Here is a 24,027-nt window from a genome sequence, read left to right on the forward strand (position 1 = left end):
AATTTTAAGTATAAATGTTTTCTAGATCCACTCTGCATAGTACCAAAGTGAACATGTGTTCAAAATAGTGTGGGACTGAGGCTGGGAAGGCTTTACCAAAGAGGAAGTATTTGAGTGGCATTCTGGACGGAGGGAAACTTTGGCGAGATGGCCCAGGTGGGGAAGGGTTAGGCGGAAGAGCCTGACCCCGTTACCTTAATTCCAGTTAAGACTATCACTGAGGAATGCATAACTGTTGAGACATATGAACGGTTTTTGTTGAATTACTAAAATTTCAGGTGGTTCAAAACTCTAATTTTATCACGTGATTGCAAAATACTATAACTTTTTTTCTCTTTAGAGGAAAAAGCTGTGTATTCTGCTGAACTAGAAAAGCACAAACAGCTCATAGCAGAATGGAAGAAAAAGGCAGAAAATCAGGAAGGGAAACTGATATCATTACAGGTGAGTTGGAATAATTTCCCCTGTACATATTATTATTTCCAAAGCAATTGCTTATAGCATCGTCATCCTGGAAATAATTTCCTGATGAGTTTAGTAAACACTGGTGACCAGTCTGTCCCTGTGTCATGGCATCACAGAGAACAAGGTCCTCGGGGTTTTCCTCATGGGACTAACAGCAACTATGAGATAGTGGGGTATTTTAATTTGGGGGCACAGATGACTACTTTAGAGATCAAGGAAGAAAAAATTAATCTACAGTTATTTTTCTTTTTAATATATTTTATTGATTATGCCATTACAGTTGTCCCATTACCCCCCTTCATTCCCCTCCACCCTGCACACCCCGTCTCCATTCCCCCCCCCCCACGTGTCACAAGTTCTTTAGATTCTGCATTTCCCATGCTATTCTTGCCCTCCCCCCGTCTATATTTACCTACGGTCTATGCTACTTATTCTCTGTACCTTCTCCCTCTTCTCCTCCTCCCACTCCCCTGTTGCTAAACCTCCATGTGATCTTCATTTCTATGGTTCATTCCTGATCTAGCTGTCCTCTTAGTTTGCTTTTGTTTTAGGTGTGGTTCTTAATAGCTGTGAGCTTGCTGTCCTTTCACTGTTCATCTTTTTTATCTTCTTTTTCTTAGATAAGTCTCTTTAACATTTCCTATAATAAGGGCTTGGTGATGATGAACTCCTTGAATTTGATCTTATCTGAGAAGCACTTTATCTGCCCTTCCATTCTAAATGAAAGCTTTGCTGGATAGATCAATCTTGGATGTAGGTCTTTGGTTTTCATGACTTGGAATACTTCTTTCCAGCCCCTTCTTGCCTGTAAGATCTCTTTTGAGAAATCCGCTGACAGTCTGATGGGAACTCCTTTGTAGGTGACTGTCCCTTTAATTCTCGCTGCTTCTAGGATTCTCTCCTTCATTTTAATCTTGGCTAATGTAATTATGATGTGCCTTGGTGTGTTTCTTCTTGGGTCCAACTTCTTTGGGACTCTCTGAGCTTCCTGGATTTCCTGGAAGTCTATTTCCTTTGCCAGATTGGGGAAGTTCTCCTTTATTATTTGTTCAAATAAGTTTTCCGCTGGTGGCTGTGCCTTTCCCCCTTCTGGTACCCCTATAATTCAGATGTTGGAGCATTTAAAGATGTCCTGGAGGTTCCTAAGCCTCTTCTCATTTTTTTGAATTCTTGTTTCTTCATTGTTTTCTGTTTGGTCATTTTTTTCTTCCATCTGGTCTACTCCCTTGGTTTGAGTCCCAGTTTTTCTTTCCATCACTATTGGTTCCCTGTGCATTTTGCTTCATTTCACTTAGTGTAGCCTTCATTTGTTCCTCTAATTTGTGACTAAAACCAACCAGTTCTGTGAGCATCCTGATCACCAGTGTTTTGAACTGTGCATCTGATAAGTTGGCTATGTCTTGGTTGCTTAGAAGTATTGGCTCTGGGACTTTGAGCTGTTCTTCTGGAGCCATAATGTTTTGGTCTGTTCACACCTGTTAAGTGTGAGGAGCGGAGCCTTAGGTGTTCACCAGGGTGGGGTGACCCAGTTGCTGGGTTGTGACGCTGTATGTGGGGCGGGGTCAAGACGGGCAATGGCTTTTGTTCTGCTCTCTCTCAGATTTCAGTCCCCTCTGCTGCTTCCCGCAAGCAAACTGGGCCCCTCTGGTGCCGTCTCCCAGGTGTTTGGGCCTGTGCACCCTCCAGGACCCTGTGGGTCTCTCCAACAAACTCTCTGTTAGCCTGGGAGCCTCTCCTGGTACCTCGACCTCGAAAGTCTTTCCAATCGGTTCTTTTAGGCTTTAACTCACATTGCTGGGGCCCTCGCCTGCACGGTCTGTCTCACTGCTCACTCCTTTGCATGGTTTATCTTCACGTGAATGTGTGACCACGGTCAGCCAGCCTCCCCGCACCCTCACTGGGTCTGCCCGTTGCCACCCCATGCCTGGGATCTGCCAACCGCCGCCTGAGCTCCTGGGTCGGTCCTGCCACTTTTTCCTGTGCAGCCCTGCTCTGCCAGCCGCTGACTCCGCCCCTCTTACTGGTCTGGATGAATGGTTTGTTATTGTTGGACTTCCATACAGTTCAATTTTCTGTGTTTTGGTTGCGTTTTTGTTACTAAAACTTTGTTGTCTTAAACTTGGTTGTGTGAGGAGGCACAGTGTTTCCACCTACGCTTCCATCTTGGCCGGAAGTCTTAATCTACAATTATAACTTTCTAATTTTCAACAAAATATATTAGGTACTTTATTTTGCATGGATTGAAATAATAGATATTATCCCATTAGATCTTTTTGTGCAGCATAATCCTTTAAAATATGTTTTTATTATGTTACATTTTGTACATACAAAAATTTGCATATAAGGTATAAACAAAATGAACCCTTATGAAGAGATATGACAAAAAATGACTTGTCATATCTATCTAATAAGTTTGATTAGATTCTGGTGGTAGTTGGTAGGAAATAAAATTTGTGTATACCTGTCATTGGTGGTGAATGTGCTCTTCAGGTACCAAAATATTCCAAATAAGTGAAGCCATAGCTCCTATAAAGTTTTGAAATTGTTAAATATTGAGTGTCTGCAGAACAGTGTTTAGATAATATGTATAAAATACAAGGACAGGAACCCAGTGAAGGCCCGCACACTCACCGCCCAGGGTGGGGGGGACAGAGCGCCTTCCCCCGGGGGTCCTTGTGCGTTGCTCCTCCTCCCACCCCTCCCTCACCTCCTCCCACCGCCTCAGCATGTTGTGTTCATCAGCCTTCATCACCTCGTGTGGTTTTGTCACGTGGGTGCACATTTTCACACAGCACATGGTGTGGCTTCGCATAGTTGTGAACTCTGTGTAAGTGGCATTTTGAACTATATGTACATCATATAGTTCAGTTCATTTGAACTAAAGTCTCAGGAATAATTTTCCTGAGACTTTTTTTTGCTTAGCAGTCTGTGAGTTCCAGCCGTGTTGCTGTATGCAGATTGTTCGTTATCTTTACTGCTCTGTTCATCGAATGAATATATAATTCATTCAGCCATTCGATTGATGAAGACGTTTCCAGTATCTGCTCTTCGAACCATGTGGTTATGAACTTCCTTGTTCACATCTTCTGGTACAAATCACAGGCGTTTCTCCCAGGCGGTGTCTTGCTTGGAACTGCTGAGTCGGGGGATCTGTGTGAGCAGTTCCCACTGTATTAGATGGTGGCGCATGGATTTCTGAAGTGCTTGTGCTAGTCCATTCCTACCAGTGGTACGTAGGAGTTCTCGCTCAATGTCCTTGGCAGCACCTGACATCATAAGAATGTTTTTAACTTTTTGCCAATGTGGTAGGGGCAGAGGGCTCTCTTCTCCTGGTTTTAGTTTGCATTTCTCTGACTAATGAGGTCAGGCATCTTTTAATGTTTATTGGTCATTCATGGTTACTTCCTGGTTGGCTTATTAATATGTTTAAAGTATTTTATCCAATACTTTTAGCTGCTTCCATTGGGTGCAGAGTATCTAGTCTGTCATACTGCTCAAATAGAAGTCAGATCTTCTTTTTAAACTAGCTTTGTTTTTTTTTAACTTAAAATGTAACATATATTTGGAAAAAGCAAAATTAATCGGAAGAAACAAAAAGGAATTAGTAAAGCTATAAGCTGAAATTAATGAAATAAAAATGAAACAATGGCGGAAAGAATAACAAAATCTGAATATTAATTTTTAATAAAGTCAGTATAGTTTTAGCTTTAATAATTGATTAACCATAAACAAAATTAGGCTAAATAGCATTCAAACTTACTTTACACGAGGCCTAATGTTGTGGATTTGAATATTACATCTTTGTGTGTGACACGTGTGTGACGGGCACACGACACATACGATGTGCACAGCTCTGAGATGTGTCGCGGGGGCTGACGGTGCGACCGCGGGCCCGGCAGGCAGAGCAGGAAGATCACAGAGGTGCTGGCCGAGACCCACGGGCTCAGGCCGGAGCCATTGTCCGCATGTGGTTTGGGAGCAGCATCGCGGCAGAGGGGGCTTCAGGGGCAGGCCCGGCGTTGCTGCGCACACAGGAAGTGCTTCTGTTCGGGGGGAAGCCTCAGGCCTGCTTCCGAGGATCCTCAGCTGGTTCAGTCCGTTGAAACTGGTCCACCCTGATCGTCCAGGATAATGTGTGTGCCTTCCTTCAATTAAACTGATGAGAGGCTTTGATTATATTTATGAATACCTTCACAGCACGGTGTAGATTATGTGTGATTGAGTAACTGGGGGGGCTACAGTCTGTCCAAGATGATACGTGGAAAAAGGTACCGCATTCTGCTTCAGTGTGGCAAAACTTGACCTGAAGTGTATGTGAGTGAATACTCCAGAACAGCTGAGAAAATTGTACAGAGGAGCAACAGTGAGGAGGGGCTTGCTCACTAAATATTGAAGTAGAGCCATCAATCAGTACCATATTGACTAGCGGAAGAGATGGGAAATTCAGAAACAGGGCTCAAGATAGATCTGAGAATTTAAAACTAAACCCTAAACTAAACTAACTGAAGTTTAACGGGAAAAGGATAGATATCTAACGAGTGATGTTGGTACAACTGGCTCTCTATAGGAAACAAAATAAAACTGGGCCCATGTCATACCATATGCAGAATTAAATTCCATGCAGAGTAAGGTGAGGGTGGTCCACGGGAACGGCGCTGGAAATCGAGGGTCTCTCTGGTTATTTCAGTGACGGCATGGGCTTCCTGGCATTTCGTGGTCTGGGGCCAGGATGTCAAAAATACTTCCACTGAGAAACATTATTTTGGAGATGTAAATATTTTTAAAAGTAAATGTCTTAAAAGAAAATGTAGAAGACCACATGTACACTCTAGGGGCAAGAAGGAGCCTAACCATGACTCGGACTCAAAAGGTTGTGAACACAAAGTAGAACATGTTTGACCACGTACGATTTAAACACTCTCACGTGCAAAAGTATTTGGTCAGTAGACAAATGGCAGATCCGGCGAGTGATATTGGTAGCCCCGCTGACAAGGAGTCCATGTCCCCTGTAAAATGTGCTCTCACACCGACCAGAAAAAGACAGCTCCATAGGAAGATGGGCAAGGCACATGAAGAGGTGTTCACGGAAGAGCAGATCTGGCCATTCTGTAATCAGGAAAAAAGGGCTCAAACTCACTAGTAGTTAGGGAAATAAAAAGTAATAAGGAAACATCAGTTTATACCCATCAGGCTGACAAAACTTAGAGCATTTGTTGCTATCATTCTTGACTTATTGTATCTGCTTTTTGTAGCTTTTGTTCTCTACTGTCACTTTTTTTGTGTTTTGTCACCATGTCTTTTCGTATTGCAGCCTCTTTTCCTAGTTAGTTCCTCTAAAAAGAGACTGTTGTGTTGTGAAGTGTGGGTTCCGTCTTTGATGCTCAGTTGCATGACCTTGCCCAAGTGCACCCGTGGAAAGGAAAAGGTTTCACTGGCTCTGAGATGCCTCCCAGCCCTATAGTGTGTGCAACAGGTTTGACATGCTGCTTTTTAATTACCTTCCCTTCCTCAGGAGCGTTTGGATGAAGCAAATGCTGCGTTGGACTCAGCATCGAGACTCACAGAGCAATTAGATTTAAAGGAAGAACAAATCGAACAACTTAAAAAACAAAGTAGGTTTTTTTCCTTTTCCTTTTTTCCCTGCACACTAATGTTGAATCAGATGCCTTCCCCCATCCATGCATTGGGAAAGTTGAGTGAGACCAACTTCCACGGGTGGGCGGCTTCCATTTCCACCTCCCATAACCAATTTGCTTCCGTTCAAATGTGGTGCTGGTGCAACCAGAGTCGTGAGTTGGCCCTGGCTGTCCAGTTGGTCTTCCTTGGCACTGAGGTGGCCAGGTTGTGTTGGCCATCACCCTGTTGACCACCAAGGGGCTGCTATGACTGACCTGACTTCGTATGTTTGTGACTTCTCCCCAGTCAGTCTGTGTTCATCGGCTCTGTTAGAGCTCAGCGTTGGCTAGTAAAAGGAGCTGCTTGTGTAATGAATGTCTGGGTGTGGCTGGATTTTTATGATTGTAGAAGGCGCTCTACCTACCGGCTGCTCCTCCCGGACTTGCTGATGCTTGCAAGGCTCATCATAAGCCCCGTCAGTTCCCTGAGCTGGGTCCTGTGCTTAGGGTTGTCACCTGGGCCTCAGGTAATCAGGTGGCTCATAAGCGCTTTGTTGAATTCAACATGACAAGGATGGCGTGTCCTCATTTAATCTCTGATTTAAGGGTCCCCAGGAGGGTAAAGCTATTCTCAGGCTGCCTTTGGTAGGTAAGGATGTAATGCAATCAGAAGGTGATAAGGGGGCCTAGAAACTCACCACCTCTCGGTGTCTGGGTAGTTGCAGTCACACCGAGATGTGATTGAGGAATTAAGAAGTGCCACCTAAAATAATGCAAAAGTTAGAAACAGGCAGAACTGGAAGGAGCTGACACTTCTGTCACACCGTGACCAAAGTCTGTGTTCTCAGCACGTTTGCCATATTCCCTCCTGGCAGGAAGCGGGCACTGCGTAGTCTGACTGATGCTTGTTCTGTGCATCTCCATCTCCCTTGAAGAGACACAGTCCCTCCTCTGGCACACCCTGAGTGTTCAAGTGGTTGCCCGTGTCTGGAGGCAGTATTCACTGGGAAAACAGTCTGAGCCGGTCTTGAAGGGCCAGTGCGGCTGCAGCGTTACCTGGAAGACAGAGGCGCAGCCCCGAGCTGTTCACTGGGGGACACACCGGGCCCACGAGGGATGAGCCTGAGAATCGCTGCAGCGCAGCGCTGAACTCACGGGGCTGGAAAGGCAGTGTTCGGAACGACCCCCTCGGTCTGTGACAAGGCAGGGTTGTGTGTCATGCTGCTGGAGTGTCTCCCCGAGACATCCCCAGCAGGCAGTGGTGAGACCCCAGACCTTGACTCACTGCGGTCCATAGCCATGACCAGAGGCCCTCCACTACTTAGTGCTTGTTCAAGCACCCACTTTGGCACCCGGTAGCAGTGGGGCACTCTCAGGTTTAGGTTATAAATGCCAGGGTTTAGGTGGTCCGGACCCCTATTCATGTGAAGATTACAATTAATATTCGTTGTAAATGTATAGTAACGTTGAGAGTCAGCGTTCACTCCAGAAAAAGCCCTAATTATGCTTCTACCACTGGTGTTTGGAAGGGCGGGCAAAAGGCCAGAGTCGCACAGACTGGAGGGGAGCACACACAGCTCTGTTATGTCTTCGAGCCGCTCCCGCCCTGTGCAGCTCCTAACAGTCCGTTCTTTTATTACCTAAGTGCTCGATACCGCTTCTATATCTCTGAACACTGGTGTGACTTTTATTTTCTCAAAGCTATACTCCTGATTTGATAATATAAATAAAACTTTGATTGGCTTGGTTGTTTCAAAAGAATCACTGTATATTTTCTTTCATAGATCATTAAGTACTTTAAATGTTGATTGATGCTGTAATACTGTACTTTATTTTTAACCCAAAACTTGGCCAGACAGCAAAAATATTTGCCAGGAGAAACAATTTTGAAAAGGACGGATTGGCTTTTGTTGCAAGAAAGTACGTAGAGACTTGAATCGTAGAGGCAAAGTATTGTTTTATTCCTAAGCATCTGTAGACAGATAATTAGTTGATATGCAGTTTCAACATTTAAACAATATTAGGAAACTCATTTTAAAAAGTGATATTTTATTGGAAATGCTGATTATGTCACTGCTACCAGAAATGAGCAGATTCAGTCTGGTCAAACATGAAAAGGGAACTATTGCATATAATACCAGTATTGAAACAGCAAATTGTTGATGGTTTCAGTCATTCTTGGAGTACAGAACTGTTAGAGCTGTGTACGTGCAACTGTGCTTATGAGGTCAGGGTATTTACAGGCTCTGTGGGAAAAGTAGGAAGATGCCTTATCAGGCTTTGAATAATGAATGAGAACCAGTGACTCGGCTTCATTTCCAGTGTTGCGTGAGATACTAGATGGGATCCCTTTTTTCCAAGGAAGTAACACAGAACATAGAAGCACCACAGGTTTGAGATATAAGACAAGGGTGCACAGTACTGCTCGTAAGACGATGTGCATTTAATTCCTCAAGAATCCCATTGGGGTCGGGTGCAGTCCACGGGCAGGAGGAGCTGGAGCAGAGCCCAACGTCAGTAGTTGCAGGGCTTTCACCGGAACATGTAACAAGTTTCTCTCTCTTCATCCCCTGCGCCCTAAGGGAAGTAACAATGAAAGAAAGCCCGAAGGTGATATAGGCGCTGTGTTTAATAGATAATGTTGGCTAGTGGAAAAATGACTGCTCTTCTTCCTTTTAAAAATTGCAAGGTTTTACCTGAAATACTCTTTTTTGAATAGCTCCAAAGACTTGTTTCACATGTCATCACCTACTTGTGCTGATTCTTCCATGAAACAGATAGGACAGTGTCTTTCATTAACTGTTCTGAGTTGATCAGAGTTCATAATTTCTGTGGAGTTGTCATTCACGGGAAAATGCACCCCTGGGGAAAGCTGGACCACAGCGACGACCCACGGAGAGATGTGTGATGCTACCTTACTACGTTCGTGGCCAGATTTTCCTCCTCTTACCTCTTGTTCTTTCTCATCATTCTTAAGATAAAGTCCTGCCTAAATGAAGGTGACGGGATAAAATTGAAAGAGTACAAAATATTTCTTGTTTTGATAACTATTCAAAAGAGTAGTGAATTTTGTGGTACACAAAGAAAAATAAGTTTCATAAACAGTCCAAGTTCAGGTTCTAACATTGGGAAAGTCTTTTGGCTTGTCTGCTGCTTTATACCCATGTCTTCCAAGGCCCCATAACTAATATTTTTTTAAGGAAGGTTTGGTGACTGCTTTTTAAAGTATCTCTGAGTTGAGAATGGAAAGTTTTCTTAGAGTGTTTTTTAAAGAAAATCTAGAAAACCATAAAAATGAGACCTGGTAAACCTGTGGCATTTTAAGATTGCAAATATAAAAGAAGTTTAAAATACTTGTCATGGAACTAACTTTTTGGTGTTGGATGGTAGAGCTTTTATTTCAAATAAAGACACTCCATTTTCCAGGACGTGATTTATACAAGAAAACATACAACGTCCTGTTGAATGTAGGCCAGACACATTCCCAGACGCTTTGTTGCCCAGACCTTTGGAGGGCTTTCTTTATAGATGTTTTTGGCAGAAGTGGTGATTTTAGAGGAAACATATAAGAAATACCAGATGCAGTTTTCTGAATTGCCATAAATGGTTAAAAAAATTATTTGTGACGATATAAACATCTGGGTGTACTACACAATGCCAAAATTTTAGTTAAGAAAAAAGTTTGTATCAGTTAGATAAATAATTAAGCCCTTTTCAACTTAATGGTTCTATTCTTACATGTGTGTTTTATTAATTCTTCCAAGTGTAAGGGCAGAAGGAAATTCTGTAGAGATGAGAATGTTTTGAATTAATATGTTTTGTGTGTTTTCCTTCATATGGATGAGTAATTCAGAGCATAAATCATTTATTTCTTTTGTCCTGTGTTCTGTTCTTCCTAGATATTCTCCCCTCCCAGAGAAAAATCAGTAACTCTTTCATGTATTTATCAGAAATTCGTTGTTTGCTGTGCTGTGTTACCAAGCACTAGAATAGGCATGAGAGCGACAACGGTAGGAGCCAGGCTGCCGGCCAGGCACAAAGGGGAAGACTGCCGGCGATTTCATACACACAGCAGATTGTTTCAGGAGAAGAAGCAGTCTCTTCTACTCCGCGATGGTGGCGTGGATGGGTAAAAAGGCTAGTGAAGGCGTACTTGACCTCGCTTAAATGATGAGAAGGTATAATTGAGCAGACAGGGAGTCGGGGGAAGGACATTCCGGACGAGGGGGAGGAATTCATGTGAAACTACGTGACATAATCTGGAAACTGGCTAAAGATCTGACGAGCTAGCAGTGACCAAAGTAACGCACGCGCACACGCGTGGAGTGCTGAGTGGACAGAGTGGGGAGTGGTTTGCTATGTGAAGAAACACTGTGAGTGTGGATCACAAGCGCAGATTGTGAACTGGGGCCCAAACGATGATCCAGAAGAGCAGGCAGGACTGAGCAGAGGCCGTGGGGGATCGGAGACTTTCTGACAGGGGCAGCGAGTTCTCAGCCCCATTCAACTCTTGCCGTAGGGAAAGGGGGGCCCAGTGTTGACCCGTCTTCAGCTCTTTCACGAGACCCTGGAAATGTAGGCTTTTATGTGCATTATTCCAAAGTTTTTAAATCCTCACCCGAGGATGTGTTTATTGATTTTTAGAGAGAGAGAGAGAGAGAGAGACATTGACGTGAAAGGGAAACACTGGTTGCATCCCCCCCACATGTTCCCCACCTTGGATGGGACGTGGAACCCGGGTGCCCAGGGGTGCGAAGCTGCAGCCCTGTGGTGCATGGATGGTGCTGCAGCCGCCCGGCAGGGGAGACATTCCACCTTTCAGTGTGACACCTGATTCACATCTTCTAAAAACCTGTGGCCCTAACGTGACCTTTTGGGGGCCAGAGTTACTCTGTACTGATTTGTAACAGAAAGCTCTCAGGAATAAGTTGAGTCCAGTCAGGCTGCAGCCTAGAAAGCCTTTCGTGATTAGTGCATTTTCTACGGTAGTGGTGACGGTAAGCACCAAATATACTGTAGTGACTTCACTTTCCACTAACGGATCACCTTCTGTTTTGGAGGAAAGTGGCTGGGCTATGTGAGCCTTTAAAAATTAAATACGACTTGACTCACATTAAAATATTTTTGTTTTGATATGGAAAATGCAATACAGAATACCAGAATTCATACTAAAGTATTGAAGGAAGAGGGTAGAGAGGAAATAAATTTGACCTGGTTACATAAAAAATGCATACAAAAATCTCTCCCAGATGCACAGAGTAACTCTGACTTAATTTATGGATAATCCCGTAACCTCAGCGTTGTCACTTCTGTGTCATCGCTGACCCTTACCTGGTAGGAAGTGTGATTGTGGAGAGCCAGGAGGTGCTGGCCGTGGACTGAGCACCCCGGGTTCTGTCCGACAGGGTGGGACAGGTGGGTTAAAAGAGAAAGCAAATGTGTCTGATCTTCAAGTGTCAATAAGTATGAGGTGCCTTTTAAAAATACTGTTTGGTGTTAACAATGACAGTGATCTTATATAAGTTGAAATTCTCTAATAAAAAGAGCATCTAATTTCTCATTTTTGCTTTGACTATATTAAATGAAGAGACAAATTTTTCTATATCAGATTTAATATATTAGATTGAAATTTATTTTTTAGGTAGCCAGTTCATGTAAGACACAAGACCCAGTTTATTTACTGACATACCAATCAACAGAATCATCTTTCTAACATTTTTCCTTCCTTTGATAACCTTTGTGTTGGTTCATTGAATATGACAAGGCAAAATGGAGGAAAAATTATTTATGTTAATGTTAACCAAAGTGATATATATTATTGATATTGATTAGGGCTAGATTAAAGGTGATATTTTAATGAATCAGATGAATGAGTACCAGTGCTTTATATAGCACTCTCCTGTTTAGAAAAGTCGTAATCACTCAGACTCTAAGAATCCTTCGAGGTAAGCACGTTCATTTCACAGAACGGGCAGCAGAGGCTGGCTGTGTGATAGAACCGTGCTTTCCCTACACGTCTGCCGCAGTCCCTCCGCAGGTCTTCTGACTCGAGTCCTGCTGCCGACGCGTGCACCGGCCTGCAGTGTACGTGGCGTTATGGATGGGATTCAAGACAAGTTCACACGGACTACCCAGTCCTGTGGAGGAAAAGGGGCAGGCCACTTTCTCAAGGGGAGAGCGCATGCACCCTTGTCTAAACAAGCTTTTATTGTGGGTTTTTTTTGTGCAGGAGTACAGGTACAACTCATTAATCATTGTCAGGCAGTAAGGATCAAACGATAGACAGCACACAAAGAACTACTAGGTCTTATTCTGAGTCAGGGTCTATTAGCCAAAAGGCTACAAAACTTTGGGAAACAAAACTCATTTCCTGCTCAGGCCTTTATCATTTAATTAAGAGCATTCTTAGCAAAGCAGGCTTCACAGGATTTTACATATCCTTTCTCAGGCCTAATCACCTGGGGAGCCGCCCTTTCCAGCACAGGGCTGCACTGCCCTCTGTCATTGTTTCAGGCTTAATTTCAGCAGAGGAGGCAAGATAGCCAAGGAATTAGGAGACTTCTCACAGACAGAATGAGGACTCAGGCTTCATCAAAGCTGAGGGGTGAGGGTCCATCACCCCTTTTCTCCATAGCCCCCCAAGGGGGGATCTTACCCATCATTGGCTAACTGATCAGGCACTGGGGGCCAGTTACGGATGAAGGAGCAGAAGCAGCCCTTCTGCCAAGGAGATAAGCTTTGTCTCCTTAGTGGCTTATGGTCTGAAGGTTGCTCACTCAGCCTTAGCCATGGGGAGGGTGGGGTTACAGCTCCTGAAACCAGGCAGGGCAGTTCCCAACATGCTGCGACCACCCTTTTCTTCTGAGTCAGGCAACTGTCGCAATTGACTAAGTCCAGTACAAGAGAGCATAGTCATGAAATAGCCACATGACTTTGTAAGTCAAACTTTACAGTTTTTCTGAAGACAGTGTTAGAGTGCAATGTTAATAATCACACATAAAATATGAAATTATGACATGCTGGTCTGTTTCTTGGATTTTGAATCAAGTGAGGATGGTCACTGCGCCGTCCCCGGGTGCCGCGGAGCAGGGGCTGATCTGGTTTTAGGACGTCCTGTCTTCAGAGTAACTCTTCCCCTCGACCCGACGAAACCTCAGCTGCGTTGTTGCTCAGCTTTCAGTGTGCCCCCGTCCCCCCGCCCCGCCTTCTCTCTCTCTTCGTAACTTCCAAAGTATTTTTTTGGCATCTTAGATTATTTCACAGGGATATTGTATTTGGCTAAAAACCCATTTCTGAATAACCGTATTTTTCCCTGCCTGTGTAAATACAGTTCTGATTTCAAATTGTGGTTTGAATTAATGTTCAGTTTTGTGGAGAAATGTTCAGAGTCTCTGACAGGAGGGAAGTAACGGTGCCTGGAAAGGAGCTCTGCAGGAACTCGACTGACTTTTCTGACCCTTTCCTACTTAATGTCAGCCTTCCACCCTCTGCCCCTGGACCCTGAGGGTTTTTTCTACACTTAAACACCAGAATGCAATTAAACACTACTTGCACTTGAAACAGCCCTGTGCACGCCTGTAGGACGTGCAGTGACCAGCGCTCTATCACATTAGCTCAGGACCAACTGTGGTCTGATAATGAGTTTAAGGGATGTTCGCCCTGATATTTTGGCCTTCCGGATGTTTGGACCCTACCTTTCAGAATGCAGAGGTTTGTTTTTAGTTTATGTAGTTTTAGAGAGAAAGAAGGGAAAAAAGGACATAGGGAAACATCAGCGTGAGAGAGAAACATCAATCAGTTGCCTCTTGCACGAACCCCAACTAGGGACCAAACACAACCCAAGCTTGTGTCCTGACTGGGAATCGAACCTGCAACCCTCTGGTTTATGGGACAGTGCTTTAACCACCTGAGTCACCCTGGCCAGGGCAGAACACAGGTTTTTAATCAAGTTTATACCATACTAATGAATTTTTATCAAGAATATATTCTTGACAAACTTTATTATAAAGAGATTTCTTGATCAGTTTTTCATAAAAAAAAGTCATACCTTTCTGATTCATTTTACTTGAATCAACTCTTTGCTTTGTGAATTTTACTCTGAATGTGTCTGTCATTCAGTTTTTTCTTTTTAAAAGACAGTGTGTGGAATGGTTATGTCCTGGTTGCGCTCCAAAGCCGTGCCCTCCAAACATAATGCAAGTCACGTGTCATTTTAAGTTTCTTAGTGACCGCACTAAACAGGTAAAAAGATGCAGGTGAAATTAACTCGAATAATATACTTTATATAACCCAGTATGTCAGGAATGTTATCATTTTGATATATAATCAATATAAAAATCACGAATTTTAGAAGAAAGTAGAGAGGAGAAGGGAAATCTCAGGGAAGGGAAGGGTAGAACAGGAAAGTTTAGCCTCCGTCTCCCGGCTCCCTCTCCGCAGCCTGGGGGTGGGGCGGAGAAAGAGCGAAGATGGGGCCCCTGGTTGCTCCGGCCCTGCCTGGAGCCCCTGAGTGGGGTGGGTGATTCGGAATGCTTCGCTTACTTGCCATTTCCCCCGATAGCTGGCTGAGAGCTGTGTTTGTATCTGGAACGCAGTGCTAGGAGGGGCCTGAAAAGCGCCCCGTGTGCGTGTGTGTGTGTGTGTGTGTGTGTGTGTGTGTGTGCGCACGCGCGCACACAGATGATCTACAGTGTCTGCTACTGACTCCAGCTTTAATAATATTCTCGTTCTCCTCCCACCCCCTTTTTTAATGCCCAAGCTTAAATTTCTTACTGGAAAGACAGGAAGGGAAACTAGTAGATTTTCCGAACACAGACCTCACTTTTATAATATGGTTATGGCAACCATCTCTGTTTTGGTAAATTAGACTATTATATGAATTACGTTTTGCAATTCAGATTTTTGTAATTTAGAAGACCCATAGCCAAACTGGGTCTTTTTGTGTAGAGTATATTTGGTACTATATGTAAGTTGAATTTTAGCCACTGTACAGACAACATGAAAACAAAAAGCAAACAGACCTGGCTCAGTCTGGGGGGGGATCAGAGGAAGCTTTTTGGAGGAAGTGACCTAGGAACTGGGACGTGAAGGGGGACTAGGAGTTAATAGGCAGCGCCAGTGGACAAGAGCTTTTCAGGCAGAAGGAAAATCATTCATAGAAGTCTTGCAGTGGGACTCGGAAATCCAGGACAAACCATGCTTCTCCATAAGTCAGTAGATTCTGAACAAGGGCACCATGTAGAGCTGGGCCGACTGGACGTCCATCCGCATGCACAAGCCCCGGTCGGGCCCCTGCCTCGCACTGTGCACAGAAAGGCAACACCATGTGGGTCATAGACGCACGTCTTAGGGCTACAGCTGTAAACTTCTAGAACAAAGCACAGGACAAATCTTGGTGATGTTGGGTCAGGCAGCAGTTTCTTAGCTGTGACACTGAAAGCACAAGTGACAAAAGAAAAAATAAACTGGGACTTCAACAAAATTAAAAACATTCGTACTTCCAAGGGTACCATCAAGAAGGTGAAATGAGCCCCAACCAGTGTGGCTCAGTTGGTTCGGTGTCGTTCAGCAAAGCAAAAGACTGCAGGTTGATCCTGGTCAGAGCACACGCCTGGGTTGCCGGCAGGGCATGCAGGGGGCAGCCAGTTGCCTTATCGCTCACATCGATGGCTCTCTCCCTCTCTTTCTCCCCCCCCCTCTAAAAATAAATAAAATATTTTTTAAAATAGTGAAATGAAGCCCTGGCTGGTGTAGCTCAGTGGATTGAGCACGGGCCTGCGAACCAGACAATCGCCGTTCGATTCCCAGTCAGGGCACATTCCTGGGTTGCAGACCAGTTCCCTGCAGGCCAGTTCCCAGCAGGGGACGCATGAAAGGCAACCATACATTGATGTTTCTCTCCCTCTCTCCTTCCCTTCCCCTCTAAAGATAAATAAATAAAATCTTAAAAAAAAAAATTAAATAGTGAAATGACAGCCTACAGAATGGGCGGAAATATTTGCAAGTCATATCTGATAAGAGAACTCATGTCCAGCTATTTATAGGAAATGCACCGTAAATCAAAGAATAAGTTTGTGGAAAGAGGTCAGAGTGTCTTGTGTAGCTGTGTTTCTTGATTTACAAATATAGAGCCCTGCTGCAAAGCATTCTTCATTTCTTCCAGAATGAAATTTGTGATCTATCTGGAAGTTAATAAGCATCTCCAGGTCACGCCGCCCATGTCTGAGGTACTGGGTGTGAGCTCCACGGGCTTGGCTGAGCACCCCTTTGACTAGGAACCCCTGGCCCTGTGGTGTGGCTGAATTTGGGGAAAGGGTATTTCCTGTTGACGTTCTAGACTTTGCTTTTAATATTGCTCAAATTTGGACTCTTCCACCAAGATTTTACAGATTTTGCTTCCTTTTTGAGGATGAATTTTAAAATGGTCCAAACATCCTTCTGAATCAGTCCTAAATTACAGTATCTTGATCAGTATGTTAGAATCAGTGATACAAATAGTATTTTGCAATGTACCCGAGAATTTGCCATTTCAGCTACGTCCCAAGCCATGGTCTTAGCTGTGATGCTTTTCTTAGCTCATTGAAAAGCAGAGTCCAGCCAGGAAAGTGGGAAAAGGAGAATCTAAAATTGTCCTTTCTGTTGCTCCCCATTTAACATTTCTCTGGAAATGTTTCATGCAAGGAAGCAGTGGTGAAAATCTCTTGTTTGCTATTAAGTTTCTGAAGAGAATGAAAAACTTTGGGGGGTTTATAAAATTTCTGCTAAAAAATGGATTACTTTCTTGGGGCTAAACCATATGAATTAATGCATACTCTGGCTTCCAAGTGATTTCTATACCAGCAAATCTAGTTCACTGAACCTAAGAAGGGGTGAGATGGAAGTAATTGGAATAAGTGCATATATTCAGATTCACGGTGAAGATGTCTGAAATCTCATCACATATTCATCCGGACTATTTTAATCAGTTAATGACTATTTTCATTCATATGTTTTAAAACAGACGAGCTCCGACAAGAAATGCTGGATGATGTACAGAAGAAATTGATGAACTTAGTCAACAGCACAGAAGGAAAAGTAGACAAGTACGCTCTGCCTTCTGACTTTCATAGAGTTTATGAGGATACTTTATGGTAAAAACCTGTACATGGAGATGTTCATATATGACTAGGTTTTTTAAAGACTTTTTCTTACATAGTGGTAAGATGTAGGTAGTTTTAATGAAGGGTCAGTAGAATAACTTCTCTTCTCTTGGCTTTTAAATAGTTTTCCAGCTCAAATTATTTTCCTTAAAACCATATGGAAAAGTTAAAATGTCACCACCCTTGTAAAATAAAAAGTGTATTCTTACCATTCTTTTTTTCCCTTTACTATCCTTAAAGAAGCATATTTTTCTCAAATGTATTAGATCTAGATTTCAAATGTATTATATATATATATATATATATATATATATATATATATATGTATATATATCATTGCTATTTTAAAGACTTCCATATTGTTAGCAAGTTTTAAGTAAGTGTGAGTGGGGAAATACAAGCGTAACCATTAAGCACACAAACTGTCATTACACCTGAGGTGGGGAGGGGACAATCTAAAGTGTCCCTTTAAGGGCGATACCAGTACAGTCACCGAGCATTACTGATGGTCACCATCTCAGCTGGTCATGAGGTCGAAGTTGGTGGCCAGTAGGTGATGCTCCGGGCATATACATTTCGGGTTGTTTGAAATAGTCTTAATTAGAGATGGTAAGACTTTAAGTGTAACTTCAAAATACATTATTGTTTCATGCCTTTTATAATTATTATTTTGTATAATTAAGTGTTTATATGTTTCGTGTTTATTACTCCAGCACCCTAAATACTGGGGTAGCCTGCTGAGTAAGCTTGAGCTGTGTCTGCCTCCACTTTTGTAGAGTCCTGATGAGAAACCTCTTCATTGGACACTTCCACACACCCAAAAATCAGCGTCACGAAGTGTTACGATTAATGGGAAGCATCCTGGGCATCAAAAAAGAGGAACTGGAGCAGGTAATGGAGGAGTGAGAGCCACTCCAAATGCGTTTACAGTGAAGACTTGCCTCAGACATATTCCTTTTCACTGTGTGTGGTGTAACTTTTCCTGATAGAATTTTTTCAATAATGTGAAAATGGAATCATTTCATACTACAGCACAGGGGTGGACTTGTTCAATTTATATGATATTAGATTAAATATTTTGTAACTTACATTCCACCTCGTTTATCACACTGCTGAAATTTTGAGAGCTTCAGTCCTCAACTCTTGTTCAAGATGGTGTTCGGGACGTTCCACTGTATTTGTAGCCACTGTCAGTAGGAATCGTTTGTTAGGAATTGGACTTGAAAAGCATGTTTTGCTACCATCTGAAATCATGTAAAAATGGTTCTTATTTTTTCTTTTCTTGTACTGATAATACTTTTCTGTTTTGAAATAACTTTTCAGTTGTTGAATGAAGATCAGGGTGGCGTTACCAGATGGGTGACTGGGTGGCTTGGAGGAGGATCCAAAAGTGTTCCCAACACGCCTCTGAGGCCAAACCAGCAGACCGTGTTCAACAGTGTAAGGGCTGCTTCTGTTTTTGCTGAGTGGGACCTGCAGGGTGGGACCGGCGGGGTGGGACCGGTGGGGTGGGACTGGCGGGGTGCCTGTACACCGCACGCACTCACTTGCAAAGCACCAGATTTCCTTTTCGGGTTATTTTATGCAGCCCGTTTACTTGGAGTTTGGGAAACTGAGATCCAGAAACGTAATTAGCTTAAGGATAATAAGGCAGCTTTAATAAGTTTATTGAATATAGGGTTTTTTAGCTTTTTATTTACATAGTACTTCTGTTTTTCAAAATATTAACTATTTTTATTTGTATTTGAGTTTGATACCACAGGCACACAATCATCTGTCTTACTACTAAATTATGAGATTCTTGAGGACGTAGGTTTTATTTCATGTGTGTAGGGATCTACCTGGTCACTGAGCCAGTGAGTACAGCAGGCGTCTGCTTTGCACCCAGCTGTCCTGGGGGGGGGGGGGCGAGGGGGCGGTGCGGCAGCAGAGCGCCTGCCCTCCGGGAGCTTCCAGTCTGCGGGTGGAGGCCGTGGGCGGCTGTGAGCAGCGGTGCCCGCTGGGTCTCCGGTAGGTTCCAGATGAGTGCCCGCTGAATTGAGGAGCACTGTGAGGTAGAACGTGGGGTTTCTTTACTTTATTTTTTTAATAAAGAGGAAACTGAGGACACATGATTTACTTACAGGTAGCTGACAACAAAACCCTATTTTAAATCGAATGGCATAAAGTTTATGGTTTTTGATCATTTGAAAGAATTTATATATTTGACTACAGAAACATATTTAATTGTTTATATTTTTCTTAAATTTTTTTCAGTTTTTTAATTACAATTAACAGTTAAGTAGTTTAAATTGAATAGCATAAAATGTAAAGGAAAGGTCAGTACTATGGTGTTTTAATCTGACCGAATTACTCATGAGCTTTGGCGGTATTCATTGGCTGAGTGTCACTTTAGAAAAATAGAAGTTTAATATTTCTTTTCTGTTAATACAAGTTTTCATGTCTGTGTAAACAGTTATTAAAATGACTATAGCATGTGGCTGATTTCGACTACAGGTTTATAAAGTGTTCTCATCAAAGACTAGGTTAAAGGTTTTACTTGATACCTATATAACTAAAGTGCTAGCACTTTTAATTATTCATAAAGCTTATTTATAAAAAATGATTCAGATGACATGATTAGTTTTTAATAATTAGAGTAGTTAGTATATTTTCTGAGTGGTAGTGAATACAATTTTAATATCTGCCTAATGTAAACCAAATGTCTTTTCTTAGTCTTTTTCAGAACTTTTTGTTAAATTTCTAGAAACGGAATCTCATCCGTCCATTCCACCACCAAAGCTTTCTGTCCATGACATGAAGCCTTTGGATTCACCGAGGAGAACACTGGATGCAAATGTACCAGAAAGTTATAAAGGTAAAGCCAGATACTTATTTTTGGTTTTAATTAACTTTAACTGTTAATTTATGATTATGTTTTACTTATAACTGTTAACTTTTAACTGTTTAATTTATGATTATGTTTACAGTGATACTAACTAAATTTTTATAGTGTTTTTGAAAATGTACAATGGCTTCTTCCAGAAGTCCAGTAAGACATTATATTTTGGCTTCATACATTCTGCGGTAACCTGATACTTAATTGGTTTAGATTAATTTAAACAATATGAAATACTTTCCCTTTGTATGTTGGCGTAATTGTTCTTTGTCTGTGTGAGCCACTCCGACTTACCGGTACCCTTCTCGGAAGAGGTGGTGAGGTGGTGAGTCTTCGCTTGGTTACCTGTTTTCCTTTCCTGCGGATGGTGCTTGTTGCTAATCAGGGAAGCGTAGTTTACAGTGAGGGAAAGGTGTTTTTCCCTCTGAAAACTAAGTGTTAGCTCAGTACCCAAACCTCAGCATGTTAATAGTATTTATTACAGGAGTAGTTCGACACACTGGTTAGACATCCGGGGGCATTGGGGAGCATCCTTAACGTCGGAAGACCTGCCAAAAGCGCATGGTTTGGTGGTAAATACGTGCCGCGTAATTGTCTACCCCACTGTTCACTAGAGTCTTATTTATTTATACTCATGTCCCCATATCAGCATTCAGTGAAGTTTCTTGAGTTGAAATTTAAGTATAGGCTTTAGGCTGTAAACAGCTTCTTTATTGTAAACTCTCTTTTTCTGAAATCTCTGTTTTAACTCAGACTAACATGTTTGCTAGTTGGACTGTAGAAGTACATGTTAGTACATACTCTTCAGTTTTGTATCACGTGTCAGATACTTAAATTTAGATACAATTTTAAATAATTTATATTCTGAAATCTAAAAAATTTACTTAGTCATTCAGACAAATAGTTATATTCTCCTGAACTTTTATAGAAAGAGAAGATGGTAAAATTAATTTGTTGTTTAGTTAAAAGGTTCGGATGCTAAATTTAGTGAAAAGTCTTAACTTTAACAGGTATAGACTATAAAAAACGCTTTTCTTGTTACGCTGGGTTGTGGCATCTTAGGGAAGATTCCAAAGGTCATTGTGGCAGGGCCTCCCCCTCCTTTCTCCCCTGCATTACCAAGTCCCATGTCCACCTCGATCTGTATTGGTCAGAGACGGAAGCCACTGTCATTCAGAGCTGGTCCAAGGTTTGCATGAAGAAAGTAGTTCTCTAATCCTGGACTTGGAAGTGTGTGGCCGGGCAGAGCTCACTCAACAGCACACAGGCGTCCCCCAAGTTTGGGAAGTACCGGGAAAGTACAGCTCGGGAACCATCAAAATGTAGACGTGTTGAGTTTGTCTCCGTGCTTTCTTTGCTTTAGAGGTCTTTGATTTGAGTTTCCCACAGCTGAAGTGGGCCCTTCAAGGGATCACTTGTCTCTTTTTTTAAACAATTCTTTTTTTTTTAAACTTTATTTTTAGAGAGAGAGGAGGGAGGGAGAAAGAGAGGGAGATACTGATTGGTTTCTTCTCATATGTGTCCCGACGAAGGGACCAGTTCACAACCCAGGCACGTGCCCTGACCAGCGACCTTTCAGTTCACAGTCCAACACGCAGCCACTGAGCCTCAGCAGCCGCAGAGGTTGCTCATCGAGTTACCATGGCGTTGTTGGACAACGCTGTTGAACGTCCCGTTCTTTCTCTTGTCTTGGGTGCTGAAGCAGAACTCCGTACAGAGAGACATTGGGCTTAAACCAGACACTTTTTCCAGTGAAAACTGATCATTCAGCCTAGCTTTGTAGAGAAGTACTCTGATCAAAAATTGTTCTCAAACCTCCAAATGTCTGAACGATGATTGGTTCATGCAGTGATTTCCACCCTGTGCACCACAAGAATTTTGAACTGCGCCGTCCCTGACCATTCAGTCAGGGACACTGACCGAACATTGTCCCTGAGATTGTCAGACAAGGAAAGGACAACAATCGACACAGCGATAGTCATCCAGTGTGAATGAATCTTGGCAAAAAAAATTTTTTTTGGTGTGCCGTGGAACTTCAGTAATTAGTATATATGTGCCATGAGTGCAGGAGGTTAAAAGCGCTGAGCTGATGTAATAAGTGTTTTACAAAGAGCATTTATTTTTTGCTGTTTTGTTTGGTAAGGTAATATGAACCTGATTGTTGGCATTGTAATATGGGTGCCAGCTGTTTTCCTTGTCATCATCAGTGTTGGAGGAAAACCTAGTTCTAAGTCCCTCTCCTTGCAGGTGGGTAGTTAGAGAGTTTGCCTCGTCACTTAGAAAACACTTTTAAAAAGTGGCTATAGTGTGGGAGCTAAGAAAAGAAATAACTTTCCTCTCACCTTCTGTGTTCTTTTATCTGGGCCAGTCAAATTAGCAGAGACAGATTGACAGGAGAAAATCACATTTCTAATGTGTGTGTCTGGGGAGTTCATGTAAGCATGAAAATTCCAAAGAGAGGGCGTGGCACAGGGTCTGAGATTTCCAGAGTGAGGGTGGGCGGGGCACAGGGACGAGGAGGAGTGGGCATGTGTGGAAGACCCTCGCTGGCCACTCGGACATGCCGAGACTTGGGGCGTCCGGCTGGCGGGCCCCGCCCGAGCCCGCCGACTCACCGGGCTCCCGCGGGGGGACTGCTAGGGTGAGGGCCAGGCCTCTGCGCCTCTGGGGAAATGGGGAGGCAGGCGCTCAGGCTCTTTCTGGATTTTTTCTTAATTACCAGCTTAAAAATCAATGTCCTAAACAGCAAAACTTTTGTTGCCCTTCAGTAGTAAATGAAGTTTATCAGTTCTATGATTTGCATGTAATTGTAAAACAGAAATATTAATGTGCTTAATGAAGTGGTATTCAGTCGGATATTCTTCTCTCCCCCCTTCTTTCTCCCGTTCTTTCTCTTGTCCTTCATCCTGCTGTATTTCATAGACCCTGCTTATTGGACCCAGAACCCAGCAGCATATGAATTAAATTTACTTAGGGGCCAAATCTGGGAGCCCAAAACACATGTGTAGTGCTGATGAAATAACAGACTAAATCTTTCCTGTTTCGTCACCCAGATGTGGCAGAACCCCGGTCTGGCAGAAGAGCGGACGTGAACCCGTTCCTGGTGACCCGCTCCGCGGCCCTGCCGCTGGTGAACCCCGCGGGGCTCGGGCCTCGCGGGCCTGGGCACCTGCTTCTGAAGCCCATTTCGGACGTGCTGCCCACTTTCACGCCTTTGCCGGTGTCGCCTGACAACAGTGCCGGGGTCGTCTTGAAGGACCTTCTGAAGCAGTAGGTGGCTCTCAAGCCTGAAACGACAGACCTTGCACTTTAAACAAACGATGAACACGACGTGGGTGCACTTGACCACTAAGGGGCCTTTCAGAACAGTCATGTATTTGTCTGCAGTTGTACTTTCTCCAAATTTAATAAAAATAGTCTTAATACTTTTAGAAATTGCAGGTGTCACAGGAGGCAGTGTTTGCTACATTACTGGTTTTTTCCTTCTCTGATTTGACCCAATTTAAGCTAGAAGCATTTGATTTTTTTTATTTTAACAAAAATAGAAAAATAAAAAGAGAAAAATACTGGTAGCTATATATCAACTTTTAATTTTTTTCTCTGATTTTCAAACTCATATAAGCTAGTAGAAACCTGTGTGCTTTGTCTTTTAAAAATAACCAAGAGATTTGCCAAAAAAAGAAAATAGCAGTGGCTTATCTGCGAAGTGCAGAAACTGACGTGAAGTGTGCCAGTCGTCCTCAGGGGACCGGTGTGCGTGGGCAGAGCGCAGCGCCGTCCCTGGGAGCGCACCGGGCTCTGTGCAGCTCCATCAGGTGCGACCCGCGTGACCCACCGCACGGCACAGGGGCATCGTGCGGCCCCTCGGGCTGCCCGTCGGTGGTCACAGCCGCCCCCTTCCCTGGCCACCACCCGGTGCTCTGCCGCGTCC

General features: G+C 43.2%; 1 protein-coding gene across 2 annotated transcripts in view; it reads left to right on the top strand.

Moving 5' to 3' along the window:
* The window catches only part of TRIP11 (thyroid hormone receptor interactor 11), a 63,264-nt gene extending 39,590 nt beyond the window's left edge, over window positions 1–23,674 (top strand). For both annotated transcript variants that reach the window (XM_037130232.2, XM_037130234.2), the window contains 7 exons: window positions 341–444; window positions 5,978–6,077; window positions 17,080–17,161; window positions 17,995–18,109; window positions 18,542–18,658; window positions 19,934–20,075; window positions 23,150–23,674. In XM_037130232.2, the coding sequence (XP_036986127.2) occupies window positions 341–444; window positions 5,978–6,077; window positions 17,080–17,161; window positions 17,995–18,109; window positions 18,542–18,658; window positions 19,934–20,075; window positions 23,150–23,370 (881 nt within the window). In that variant the 3' untranslated portion in view covers window positions 23,371–23,674. The remainder of the gene's footprint in view (window positions 1–340; window positions 445–5,977; window positions 6,078–17,079; window positions 17,162–17,994; window positions 18,110–18,541; window positions 18,659–19,933; window positions 20,076–23,149) is intronic.
* Window positions 23,675–24,027: the final 353 nt, after the last annotated feature.

This window comes from Artibeus jamaicensis, unplaced genomic scaffold, assembly GCF_021234435.1.
Source record: "Artibeus jamaicensis isolate MK-2021 breed Jamaican fruit bat unplaced genomic scaffold, CSHL_Jam_final contig_444, whole genome shotgun sequence".
Lineage (NCBI taxonomy): Eukaryota > Metazoa > Chordata > Mammalia > Chiroptera > Phyllostomidae > Artibeus > Artibeus jamaicensis.